The following is a 14,751-nucleotide window of genomic DNA, read 5'->3' as shown; positions in this document are numbered from 1 at the left end:
TACCAAAGGTAGTAAAAGGTAAGACACAACACGAATTACTTTTCTTTCTTGCACAGTAATGCACTACTAATTCATTTTATTTCTGTTTTTAGAGGGTTCGGAAAAAAAAAAAAAAAAAAAAAAATAGTTGACCATAGATTAATATGAGTTGTATAACTATTAACACCTCATTTTATATTTTTAAAAAGCTAACATGCATAAAATGTTTATTATAGACAAAATGTTTTTTAAAAAAGTAAAAAACATTAGAACGTTTTTAAAAAATCACAATATGTTTGGTTTATACTATCGTTAGTTATCGAAGGTTTTATGCATTAATCTCTGAATAAATTACAATTTTTCTTTCAAATCTCAATATTTTCTGTAAAATTGTGTATAGTACACGGAAATTCTGAAGAAAATGAGACTTGCGGACGGGCGTAACAGAGGATCTGGTTTGGCGTAAAGCTCATTTAGTAGATAATGGATACTTCCTGGAGGATAATGCCATGTTGGTTTAGGAAGAGTTAGCCGAGAGATACAGTGAGAGCTCTGTAAGGCAGAGATTTAGCAGACATTGGGAGAGGCCCGAAAATGAGGAGACAATCGCGAGGCTCATTGGGATTCAATGCTTACCCCTCTCCTCTTCCTTTGTCCCAGTTAGATCACTGCAATCCTTATCCCCTTCCTATCTTTGTTTTTTTTTCTCTCCCCTTTAGTCCATTAACGCCCGAGATTCCCTAAAGATACAAACAGATAAGGTGTTGAATAGATAGGGTTGAAGTTCAGGATGAAACACAAAATATTTACTTGATAAAACTTTTCTATAGTCATCAGAATTTAAAATCTTATATTTAGTTTGTGAATTTTTAAAATCAAATTTATTATTAATTCGTGTATTATAACTTCTGAATTCAGGCAATAATAAAAAAAAAAATTAACTTACCGTATATGAAATAATTGTAGTATTTATGGAAGTATTGGGATATTGAAAAATTTAAGTCGGGTGTTTCAACAGAAATACCGTATTCATTAATGTCATTGATTTTACACATTTTTTTTTTACCATTTTCTTGAAAATGGTTTTTACTAAACTGTTATATCAATGTAATAATAAATGACCCTCAATATCAGATTGACTTATCCCCATCCCGAGGAGATTCCTTCCAAAATACTTTTAATTTAGTTTATTCCAAAAATCAGTTATTGTTATAGCTGATTTTCATAATCTTTATTAAGATGTATATTTGTATGTTAATCCAATCAGCCTTACTGGACCCAATTATTTTTAATCTATAATATTCAGAATTATCGGTTTGACACAGACACCCTGTACTCAAAAAGTGTGAATTCTGTTTAAAAGTCAGATAAAGAAAATAGGAAAAAAAAATCTCCAAGGAAACAATGTGAACGTGGTGGAAACACATTTAATGTTCTATTTATTAATTAATAAATTATTTTTTTGAGATTTTTTTTTAACTTTAATAAATAACACTCGCTCTTTTTGGGAACCCTGTATATTCAGTTCAGGATGTTTATATTTTATTTTAAGCAAAAATCTATAGTATCTCCAGAAATCAAGTTCCTATACTGAGGCTTCATATCCCTTTGCCTATTACAAAATCCTTTAGAAAGCTAACTTAATCAGAATAGAACTAGGTATGGCTCCAGTAATACAAAGCAAACTAGTCCAAAGGAATCAGAGACACGACAAAATCATGGATTATCTTGTCGAATACTAGAGTTGAAGTTGAGATAAAAAGGCTGCGAATCGGACACCCGAAACTAACTCATTGCTATCTAATGTAAGGGTGAACCCAATCAACATATACCAACTGCCAGAGACAGCTAACAATACGAAACATACAATAGAACGTGAATTACACAAAATAACAAGAATGAACAGGCAAGACCTCGGAGAACTAATTGGAAATAACTCTAAACTTCATCATTACCCTGCTGTAAAACATTTAAAACAAATTATAATATTTAAACAATGGTAAATTGTGCTTCTAGCCCAATATTATAGTAAATAATGCCAAAATATTAAATAAATAAATAGATAGATATCCAAATGTACGTTTAAATCATTTCATAAATATTTATTTTATCTATATCTATCTGTTAAATATTTCTTTTATCTATATCTAACTGTATGCATATTTTGTAGCAATGCTTTAAACACCGTTTTAAAACGACTTGCTTTACGTGAGTCTGAGTTTAGGATTTATAAGAAACTACTTAATTAATTCTTGTATTTTACGTCTATTTATTCAAGGCGATTTGTTGTGTCCCTTATTTTTAAATGATACACTGTAGGTTAAAAATTACGACAGAAAATTTTAAGGAGAGGGTTTCAAGGTGGGCAAGCCACCAAAAATGTAAATCTTATACCTACTGTTGATTCTGCTGGTAGTAGTAGACAGTTTATTATGACTTATCAGCCGCGGAACGAAAAAATCTTTTGGGACATATACAGTCATTGCACTGTGGATACATGACCCTTAAATGAGTTGGATGAAATACCTGATGTCATGTATAAATGAGGACCAATTCACTTGCCTTTTAAGTATGAAATTATAACCGTTGCTCTAAAAACAATACTTCCTTGTCTAATACTGAACCATAGCTCATTATAAGATCCAATGTGGTTTAACTTTTTTACATAGAAAATATTAAGGGAACTTTAACTGACTAGTTTCTAGAGGGAAGAGAGCCTATTAACAATAAACAATGCTGTAGTAATAATTAGCACTGCCTTTTAACGAAAAGCAATGCTGCTCGAAGACAGTGGGTTGCAATTACACACAGCATTCTAATCTATCTTACAAGACAATATAAATGAAATATAATGGAATAATATCTTCAATGTAATTTTTTTAATAATTAATTTACATGAAATTTGTATTTAGTTTTTGTTCCTTTGTATTTGTTATTAATTAATTATACTACATATTTTATCCTCCCATTACATCCCACTTGTAACCTCAGGACCCCAGTGAAAAGCTTTCCTCCTGCCAGGTAGAAAATGCGCTGGAAATTATTATTTTTGTGTTAAATTTAATATTAACAAAAAAAAAAAAATATGCTTGAGTAAAACGAAGCAGACAAAAATGAATCCAAGAAAATAAAACTGATCTAAATAAAGCAATCATGCTTTAAAGATATACTGAACGAAAAAATTAAGAACCAATTTAGAACCATTAATAATAATGTATAAATTATAAAAGAAGAAAATACAAAAGATAAAAAAATTACGAAACAAATTACTTCTATATATTAAGAAGAAAAAAAAAGTAACGCAGTAAGTGGTCTGGCTATCAGAAAATGTCCTGGAGAAATACAATGAATTTTATGAGGTTCGGACTGTTGACGAGCCAAAGGTCTTGAGTTTAAAATGCTTTCGGTTCAACAAAATAATCTTGTTAGTTCCTTAAAAGTCAATGACAATTCTCCCATTATCTTTTATAATATTAACTTCCAAGATTTCACATTGGCTCATGATATTTTCAATGTTTATTATCAGGGACTGCCTCCCGTTTACACCAAATAAATCTCAAAAATTTATTCAGTGTCTCATTTTTTTTAGTGAACATATAATAACACTTATAGTAAAACTATATATTGGTATATATACTCATGCTAAAAACCAAAAATTCAGAAATAGGGGTAATGGAAAAAATAATTAGTAAACAAAAATCTCTTATATAATTAAAAATAAATCTATTTGCAAGTCGATTGACAAATTAACTAAAACCAATAAAAACTACAACCTATTTTTTTTTTAATGGTGCTTCAACACCAATCTTGTATATCTCATATTCATTTTTTGTGGATAATAATAATAACAGTAAATAATAATGTTGACACGAAATAAATAGGATAAAAACTAATAAATAAGTTAAAAATAAACAAATATTCCACTGATTGAGGAGATAACGTATCAATCTCATTGAGTCCAGAATACATTCGCCAATAATAACGCCTAAGTCTTCTAAAAAGCTACTTATTTGGAATTATTCTTCGAGATCCGGACTAGAGGCCTCTCACAGTGAAATCTCTCCCCAAAATTCTCCTGGAACTTTCCCTTTTGAAATGGGATGTCCTTTTCATAGATTTCGTTTTTTCCCCTGATCGAGATCATTATTCTGAAATCTCACCTTTGGATCCAAGACCAGGGCTGTATCTCTAGGCTTAGGTAACGCAACTATGTCTGCCTATCATACTGATCCATCGGCCCCAATGCAATAGATTGCTTTATGGGTTTGTTTGAAATAATGAGCACTAACACCCTGATCTACACCTAATCGCATAATTGTATGTGGACTGAAACAACGCATCCAAAACAATAGGCAGTCGCTGGGCAATGGACTAATTCTGCAGAGGGGCCTCCCATTGACAGTGGATCAGACAAAGTTCTGAATATCTCCTGGGTGGGTATAACATCGTGCAAGAGGTGTTTGCAGGGATTCCAATGGCGGCCTCGACATTGCTGCGAATATAGGTATCGATAAGTAAGTTGTATACCTAAAATTAGTTATTGGACTAAGAATAGTGGTGATCACATTTTCTTTGAAACAGCCGCGGTGAATCGAGGAGCCCAGGAGCGGATCTCGACCGAGAGCCAAGTCATCAGGAAGTTCCACTTTGGCTTCTAGAAACCACGTGATAACATTATACTGAGCAGACCTGCACTAAATCAATGTACGATCACTGTTCAGTTGTGCCATCATCTGACACACACTTCCGAGTGTGTCCGAATCTCAGATTCGTTGAGCTTTCTAAAAAATGTGAGAAACATGTACCCCGAATATCCACTCATCATAATAATTCAATCTTTTTCTCTAAAACTATCACAACAAGGTAAGTACATAACTTTCATATGGGCTCTAATCACATCGGCATTGTTGGTAACGAGCTCGCTGGCAAAGCTGCCAGAGAGGCTCTCACAAATTTTAGAAAGATGACAGGCCAAGTGGGATGAAGGTTCTCTGAGTAAATTAAAAGAAATCAAAAGATCAGTAGAACCATGGTCAACATCCTACTGCAACAGCCGCAGGGAGGAGGTTGCTCTAACCCGCTTGAGAATAGGTCATACTCTCCTATACATAGGTCACTCTCCTCATGTACTCTCACCTGATCAGAAAACTGCCACCTCCAACGTGCAAATATTGTCAGTCCATTCTCACGATTAAACATATTTTTGAAGAATGTACTCACTATTTGCCAACAATAAACAGGATAGGACTGACCCCAAATTTATCAGAAGCTCTCACAGATGAGGAAGCTAAATTTATATTAGAGTTTGAATTTATAAAAACCCATCGCCTTCTTTCTAAATTATAACTCTTCTTCGATTTTATTTTTTTTTTTAACTTATTATTTTTATTTTATTTATTATTAATTTTTAGCATGTCATAGGGGTTGATAACCAGAGGGTTTTGGGCCTTTAAGCAACAATAAATAAACAAACCTTTTCTTTTGATAACAGCACGGTCGAAAATTATTACATGTTTAAATGGCCTAGGTTTTATGAGCTTTGAGGGATCTGTTTAATATTAGCATATAAAAGATAGTTAATTTCATGTTACTAAAGGAGATGGAACAATAAATTATTGTAAAATCTACATTTTTACTGAGTTTATTGAAAAAGAAAAACATGCTGTTTTAATTCATTCATTACGTTATTTCGTATTATAGAGAATTGATAAAATAATAAAAATCTCCGGTTACAACTTTTTTAATTGTCTTTAAATTTAATTGGTTCGAGTAGCCATTTGCTTCCTATGTTATTTACTGAAACGAAGAAGAATTAATGAATAATATTATATTAAGGTACGGTTTTTTTTCCTACTATTTTTTTGTTCTCAGAGCTACCAGAGCTAGTAATTTGAAGTAAACAGGATCGATTTTCTCCAACTTACCATACATAAAAGCTTTTTCCATGATAATTTAATTTTATAATTTTGACTATGTTTTTACTGAAAACAGGCATTTATCCATGTTTTATAAAAGTAGTTTTCATAAATGATATTCAAGCAGAAAGAGAGTTAATTAACCATTTATTGGTGAAATAAAAAAGTATTCCTGATTGAATTTGGGTCTACTTAGGATTTATTGAAATATAATAAAAGAACCCTGCTTCCCCCATCGCCAAAGTGATTGGCTGGTCTTATTCAATGAATAAAAACTAATCTTTTAAACTTAAACAACTCTTTTAAAGTTACAGTTTTTAATTTTTAATCAAAATTAGTAACATTTAAACATATTTTTTTTAAAGCACTACTACTACTAATTAAAAATGAACTTTTTAAAAATTAATTATTATAATATTATTGAATTATTAAAGTATTCATTGATAAATCAACGTTTATAGAAAAAATACACAAATATACTTATTTGTATATTGTAGTTATTTTTTGTTAAACTTAAAAACATTATTTTTAGTGATTTATTAATTATTCTATACATCAACTTAGAAATAAGGAAAAGAAGAAAATAATCACTCCAAAAATAGTTTTATAATAGGAAAATTCGAAACTATCTTCTATTCAAACACCTCTGAGCATTGTCGGAGGTTAGAAACGACCTCAGTATATTTGTGTGTATAAGGGGTTTATGATGGACGCGTAGGTATATATTTCTAACCAAATCTCCAACATATCGAATATACTATCGATACATTATGAAATATTTATTATTGATCGTAGATTAATCTGAGGAGAATATCAGGAGAGGGAAGGAGTGAAGTCACAATTAGTAATAATAACACTAAATAATACGCAGAATAACAATAAGTCAACTATTACTGTATTGTGTGTTTTGGGTTGAATTTAAAGGCTTCTTTAGTGTTAAGTACGAACAATGAAACAAACGCGTTAGAATACAAATTAATATAGTGTAATAAGAAAAATATAATATTATACTAACTGAAAAATATAAAAGACATGAGAAGCTCAGACTAGTTTAACTTTGACTAATGAAAAATTAAAATTAAAATACCAGAAATGTGCGAAAGGGAATGTAGGAATAATAAAATAATTATCTCTTATTAGTGTTCCCATTATAAGGATAATTTATTTTGTTACATAATAAGGAGCATTGACTTATTGATATCATTATCATGAGGATGATGTATCAGGTGGGGGTTTTTAAAGGGTGTAGGAGAGGAGAGGGGTATTACAAATACAAATATAATACAAACCAATACTGCATATCCTAAAAAACAGTTTTTTTCTACAATTATTAAGTTATTGTGTTACTCTTAACATAGTCAACAATATGAATGCCATTGTTAATTCACAATTTTAACTAATATATACATTAGTTAAAAAATTATTGTTGAAACAATAACACTAGAGAACCAGCACTCCTTCCTGTTCCTTGTGATTCGGCTCTCAAAGATTAAAACCATAAAGGATTGGGCAAAAAGATGCGGACCCCGCTACAGAATTAGATTATGCGTACGGGAATTACATTTGTAGGATCAAAAGAACAGCTTCACAAAGCATATTTTCATGAATGAGTTTTACCCCTGGAAAATAAGAATATTTTACCTCTCGTATAAAATTGTTTTAATTCTAGGCCTGAAATTATATTCATATTTTGTTCAGCTTTAGTTATGTAAACTTAACATTTTGTCATTATTCACTGATACCTCCAGTGGCGTGGATAGTGTTAGTCTGGGTCTTAAGCTGTACTTGTCCTTTCGAATTTGATATAAGATACAACATGAAAAATTATTTGTAGTGGGAGAATTTGAGATTTGAGAATCTCAGATTTGAGGCATATTTGAAATATAGGAGTGTCAAGAAAATAGGTTAGTGTAACTGAAATTAGTGGAAGGAATTAGTATGGATAAAATTGATATGGGAGATATGCAGTCTCAGACTCCATGAAAATTATTCAAAATTTGACTAGCGGTGGTGTTTGTTATTGCTGTGACTAATAACAGACAGTTACGAAACTAAATCTATATTTTGATGTTTTAAAGAAAATGTCAGTGGTAATTTTTGGTTCTTAGAACAATTTTTATTTTTACATTCTACATAACTAAGTAGATAAGTAGGAAGTGGTAGTTGATAGACTAATTTAAAATTAAGTAGTGTATTGATGGAAGTATAAAAATGTATTTTCATATTTAAATGAAATTTGAAATGTTCTATTTTTAAATTTTCCATAACATTAAAACAATTATAGGGGTAATATAATTATGCGAGACCGAGAGAGCTAAATGAAAATAACTTACCCGGCAGAGGGATTATCCTTCCCTACTTCCTAAGCAGTATTGCTGGTAGTGTATAACTGGAGCGCCCTAATTGTGCTGTTCTGGGGTGCCCTATTCCTCCAACTATCTTGAACAAAATTATTATTCAATTGTTGTGAATTATTGAAATACTTTATAAAATATTAGTATTTGATAGTTGCTTATAATTATATCATTTACATTAACAATTTTTTCGAAATTACATCCGTATAAATCTAAACTTATTCCTTAATTATTACATTTTTTCCGTTTCGAACACTTAATTAAATTAATATAGAATTGTTCATAAATCTATATCGCTGTCTTAATTATTAGTCCCTGCTATTATTAATCGCCGTCCTTACGTTACGTTTTTTGTTATTTCATATTATGCGGTTAAATATGCTTGAAGTAATTTTTCAGAATTATAATTAATTTGTAAACCACTTGATTTTTTTATTTGAATAACGATTATCCGTCAAGGTTCAGAAACATCGTCTGATGAGAATTAAACCAATAAGGCAGATCTTATAAGCCTTCAAGGGCGTGGTGGAGGATTAAGGAAAGAGTATGAGCCAATCACTGGCTGCCCTTTGTTTCAGTTTGAATTAAGATGGTTTAAATTATTAACCTTAAAGTTCCTTTCGTAGGCGTGGCCACTTTGCGTACACTTTTGCTTTGAAGGAGTGTAGGGTATGCCACTTCTGACGCTATGTGACCAATTCTTATTCTGCTTGCCATGGTGCATTTCTCTGGTGTTTTATTATTTGGAAGCAGCTAAGCATCATTGCAGTCTTAGATTATAGGAAGGAGAATAAATTGTGGACTATTACGCTCTTTATTGCAATTTTTTTTCATCTTACTTTTATTCCTCTTTGTCCATAGATTAGTTAATCAGAGCATATTGGTGATTTATTCATCATGTATTTCCTAAATTTAATGCGGATAAAACTGGGGGGAGTGAAATTTTTAAAAAGTATTAATTAGGTACATAAAAAATTACATTTCATTGTACTCCTCTCGCTGTAATGAAAAATTATATATAAATATTTCACTACAAAATACTAACTTATGTTTACATGCCGTTAATATTATATAAAATGCGTAGAAAGTCAGATTGATATTTGTATTAAATGTTTTTCGTGTGACATGCCATAGCTCTGGTTGTAATTGAATTTGAGGGCCTAACTTTACTCAAAGCCGGGTTTATTGTCATTTGTAAATTCAAGAAATTCGTGTGCTCAATCCTACTGTTATCATACATGGCATATTTTGTTTTATCGTATGTTGATGTCATGAGCAATCCACATTGCTTTGTTGGTTCCGAAAATTTGTCAAGTATAGGAAATGTGGAGTATATTTTTTAAAAAAAAATTGAGTCTATCTTTTCGCTGAAGTAATATTTTTTATGATTATAAAATTAATAACAAATATTTAGAAATCTTTCATTGTATTGATTTTTTAATCTTTTAATTCCAATAAACAGGTAATAGTGTGTTGTCAAATAGGATGTAAAAATAGTGTTTGGCTTCGACTTCAAATCTATTTATGGACTGTTCGTAAAATGATGACTTATTTTACGAACAGTCCATAAATAGAATAATAATTAAATAGTTATTCATATTTCCTTATTTAGTTTAATTTTATCGTTAGCTATTTTAGTAAAATAAAGATGATACTAAATGTTAAAATTTATATTTGAAACTAAAGATCAAGTATAGCGTGAAGTATTGCATTTGATTTATAAATACATTTTGTAATTAAATGTTTTGCTCGGATGAATTTTTTTAAATTATTCCAGTCCATATAAATATGTTTAAGGATAATAAAATATTACTTTGTCCTTTATTCATAATACATGGCTGACGTATTGCCTTAGGAAAAAAAGGATTAAATCGGTTTAGGTAGAGAAGTTTTGCCGTAGCACCTCTAGCGGAAATTGAATTTTATTCATAAAGTGAGGCAGGAGTTTGAGAGTGGCATCGCCGGACTGTCGCATGCATTAGCAAACGGATGGGAAGGAAAGAGGAGAGGAGGGGGGCTTAAAGGGTGGACCTGCCTCCCTCAAATAAAAAAAAAAAGAAAGAAAAATACCTCGAAGAAAACACACTTCTGCCGCTCCCGAGGCGGTCTTAAAAATTTATCAGCCTTCCCTAGGTGCCCTCTGAAATAAGAGAGTTTCCCTACCGGGCTAGGAGATGCCTTGTATAACCCGTTTTCTTGAGTGTAAGATGCGCGGAATAAAGCTTCGAAGATAAGGGAGTTGGGTAGCGTTGAATTTACATCACCAGCTTTCATTAGTCATATGAAAAGATGAATAAATAAAATTTGTGAAACGACAGTATTATTATTTTAAGGCAACGTATATATCGTTCAGCAAATGGACATGCCATGTGTTTAACAAATAAACATTTTTCTTTTTCATCTCCATACCTAACTATCATATTTTAGCAACATTGCAAAGAAATGTGCTTAAGGCATTTTGGTAAGAAATAATGCCCATTGGTACTTTACGATGGTTATTGAAACAATTGTCATCGTAACACATTTACAGAAGTGTTTTCTGGTTTAGACTATATTCGCAGGATTGCAATTATAGTATATTTTTAATTTTTTTTTTTAAGATAGGGAATCTTAAGAATTTTGTGGCAACAGGACGACGAAAAAACTCTACCGCTATAGCCCAAGAAGGATCTGAGAACCAGAAGAATCATCTAATCCCATATTCGTCCATTAATGCGGATCTTTAGAGATTTTTACTTTCCATAGTTTTTTTTATTATTTAAAAACTAACATAATTCTTCTTTTTTAAACAGATAAGAAATAATCCAACGTATTGGAGTACTCCTCAGTCTTCAGCGACCGAGCGAGTTGTTCTTACAATTTTAGAACAATGCAACAATTAAAATTAAAATTACTGCACACACTTTTTTTAAAATATCATAAATCAAATCATTATTACTTTTTTTAGCTTAATATATTTATTTATTATTTTTAACTTTTAACTTAATATTTTTACTTATTCTATTTTAATTTTTACATGCATGTTTTTTTTATATTAATATATTGTAAAAGGGGGGCGTCCGTATTGGGTATAATTTATATTTATAATTTTTTTTTTACTACATTTAATATGGCTATTTATATTCTTTTATACTCTAACATAAATTTAATTTTATGAGTGATGGAAAGGAAAAGATAGATTTGTGAAATTTAAACGTTAGAAAAATTTAACGTACTTAAAGAACGATTAAAAGCTGGAAAAAATGTGTAAGGGCAGAAGTAATAAAAAAATAAATCAGATATAATTCTTGTACACAATGTAGAATTTTTTATAATGTGACATTAAAAGAAAAGTATTATGTGACTATTTTTATTAATAGGATTATAAATAATTGTGATTTACTAGTTATGAGTATGCAACCCAATGAAGTTGGCCAGCACGACATTTTTCTAATAAAGTGTTTTACTTGTGTATATTATCTTGTACATATTATTATATTCTATTGTTCGTTAATGTAACATAAACAGTAAAATTATGAGTAAAGAATTTTTAATTAAGGCCTATGAGAATGATGTGTTTATTTGGAATGAGATGGGAAAGTCATTGAAAAGGTGAGTAGGGTTTTAATTTGAGAGGAGATGCAAAAAGGAATAGTCTCAAAATTATGAATTCTGGTTCAAGAAATGACTAGTTTTTTCATGTTCCGAAATACTTCGACATGTAGTAAAAAACATATTATATATATATATACCTTGTTAGTAATTAGTCCGTATATGATAGATTTTAAAACACGAGATACCTAAGCCCGAGTCACAATTCGTGCAGTAGTTTCTTGTTTTCTTCCTCACTTTTTTTCTACTACAGCACACTACACAAAGTCTATACGGTTTGAACTTATTGGCAATTGGCGGAATAATATCAATAAAATGTATTTCTGTCAATCGGAGTGGTTTAGGTTTAGGGTAGTTACAGTAGAGGAGTTATATTATAAAATACAATTTTATATAAATCACAAAACAATTTTTATAACTGATGAAGCACTAAACTCTGGTGCGAAGGATTGTGTGAGCAGCTTTAAAGTCGATGGTATACTGAATTAAAAACTAAACCACACCTCCTTCTTCAGTTAAAATAATCTTAGAAAAGAGTGGAAGTCATAGTCTTAGATATCTTTGGTTGACTAAACAGTTTGAACGCTTTGCCCTGCCCGTGCTTGGCGTGAGATAAGCGGAATGGTACTTCACGCTCTGCCCGTGACTGTCAGGGAATAAACCGTTTTGGCACTGCCCGGTCACGGAGTACACTGTCAATTGGTTATGGTTATGTCTACTCTTCCACGCTGAAAGGTGGAAAGAGTTTTTCACGAGTGGTGTTGAATATTTCATAATATGAATTATGGCTGATTAAGGCGTTTTTATGTATATTTTCAGCGCAGCCAAAACTAAAGGAAGTTTTCACCTAAATCGATATTGCTGAAGGAACAAACACGCAATGTAGTTAGTTTGCTGAATATCTATAGAAAGACCTGTGTTGTTCTAGGTCTAGTAGTAAAGCTTAAAATTACGCAGGTTTATACCAACATTTTGGATCCTATAGATTTACCCCAATCTTAAAAGGAAAGAATAGGTATCACATAGTGTAGAGTTCTGAACCAAGATTAATCACACAAACACTTTTTTAGGCCACTTCATTTATACCTCCTAAATCTTCTTTTAAGTGTTACTTTTTTTTGTTAAATAGCTGTTTATTATAGAAATTTCTGTTCAAGGCAGCATTATTAACCACAAAAAAGACTAATTTCTGTACACATCTATATCCACCTAGTACCTGTACCAAACTACATCCACATCTACAACTCTTTTAATTTATAGCGTAGATAAGCTCTGATCTTTCCAGTTCTATAGAGAAATTGTGTGCTTTATTAAAAAAAAATATAATTTTTTAACCATACACACTTTTCCTTCTCAACTATCCTTATAATTTTCTCTTCGATTCTTTATTTTTAATCGTTAAGGTAAATGCTGACTGCCCAAAACGTTGGCAACATGTTAATATTGGTGTTGTCAACATGTATCCTATTAACTAGCAACAAGTACACGGTAACATCTGACATCTCACGGACTGAGTGTTACTTAGCAGAATGTTGTTTTGCTCCTGTTTTTATTTGAAATGGAAAACAGTCATATAACAATTGTCTGTAGTGTGAACAATGCTGTAAACTTCAACTTGTAACTAGTAGTGTTAAATCAACTGATGAATATTTTATTAGTTATAGGTATTTATAACTTATTATCGTTTATGAAGTTTAGCTGACCCAGCCGATGGGTTCCAGAGGAAGCAGACCAAGAGCTCTCCTCTTTAGAAGTGGAAAGACATTTTTGATCTTTAAAACAATTTTATTGCTTATAAAACATCATTCATTTTTCATCATTAAACGAGGAATTTCTTGGAGAGGGGGAGGGGGGGAGAAATAGGAAATGTTCCTACTGTTGTAAATTCAAAACTATCTAACCTATAGACTTATTTTAATTTAATTAAAATAAAATTTAATATGTATCGTCTCTATTATTAATGTATAACTAATAATAACTATATTATTTAATTTTTTGTAATTTTTCTCTCTTAACTACTTTGAGCATTGTTTATGCTCCATTTATACTTAACTCAACTTAACCATTTATATCTTAGTTCATCACCTCTCTCCAACGTCTCTATTTCTCCAACGTTCTATATTGACTTAACTTTTCTGTATTTTATTTCATTTTTTACTCAATTTAGTTTTCCTATATTTCTTTATTTTGTTTTATTAATGTTAATATTTATTTTTTTAACCATTTAAAAAAAAAATCTTATATACTCCTGTTTTTACACTTGTAGTATATAAAATTATGATTATTAAGAAAAGCATTTGGATTGCAGGTGTGCGGCTTGCAGGTTGGCCAATACTTCTCATTATCTGCCTTCTTTCGTGACGTCTGTTGTTCTTTGCAGCAGAGTTTCCCCCAGGTCGTTGATCCTTCCCAGAGTGTTCTCCAGCGACCGCTGAAGAAGTTCCTGATGATATCCCCCAAAGAAGTGTTTTAGTGATTTGTGCAATGGTGTGAGATCATCCTTGGATGATGGAAGAGACTGAGTGTATCTGTTCCTTTACCACAGTATATTACCTCTCATTCAAACGGAGGTTTCGTTTCATATATATATATAATTACCTTGTGCTTATTTATAAGAATATTTCTTATTGCATAAATATTTTGTTGCTTTGCATCTATAAAAAATATTAGTTCTAAAAAAAAACACTAAGCTTCTAACAGGACAATGAGATAATTTTGGAACATAAATATTTTCTTTTTCATCTATATTGCTATGCGTTTTATATCGAGAGATCTTTTGATAAATAAAAAAAAAAAAAAAAATGTAGACCGACTACATATATATTTAATACTGAACTCATTTGCAAAATAATTTTATTGGAATATTATTATTATGCCATGCATAGATATATGTTTCTGAATAAATTTTAATT

The 14,751-nt window shown here is 30.8% G+C and overlaps 1 protein-coding gene across 1 annotated transcript in view; it reads left to right on the top strand.

The window, feature by feature from the left end:
• LOC106691425 (uncharacterized) overlaps nucleotides 1–14,647 on the top strand; it is a 118,019-nt gene extending 103,372 nt beyond the window's left edge. The window contains exon 5 of the mRNA XM_024362459.2: nucleotides 14,148–14,647. Within this exon, the coding sequence (XP_024218227.2) occupies nucleotides 14,148–14,200 (53 nt within the window). The 3' untranslated portion in view covers nucleotides 14,201–14,647. The remainder of the gene's footprint in view (nucleotides 1–14,147) is intronic.
• The last annotated feature ends 104 nt before the right edge of the window (nucleotides 14,648–14,751 follow it).

The sequence above is a fragment of the Halyomorpha halys genome, unplaced genomic scaffold (assembly GCF_000696795.3).
Source record: "Halyomorpha halys isolate HHAL.00 unplaced genomic scaffold, Hhal_1.1 Scaffold2334.1, whole genome shotgun sequence".
NCBI classification, from domain to species: Eukaryota; Metazoa; Arthropoda; class Insecta; order Hemiptera; family Pentatomidae; genus Halyomorpha; species Halyomorpha halys.
The sequence above is the reverse complement of the archived record's forward strand: the minus strand, read 5'-3'. Positions and strand labels throughout refer to the sequence as shown.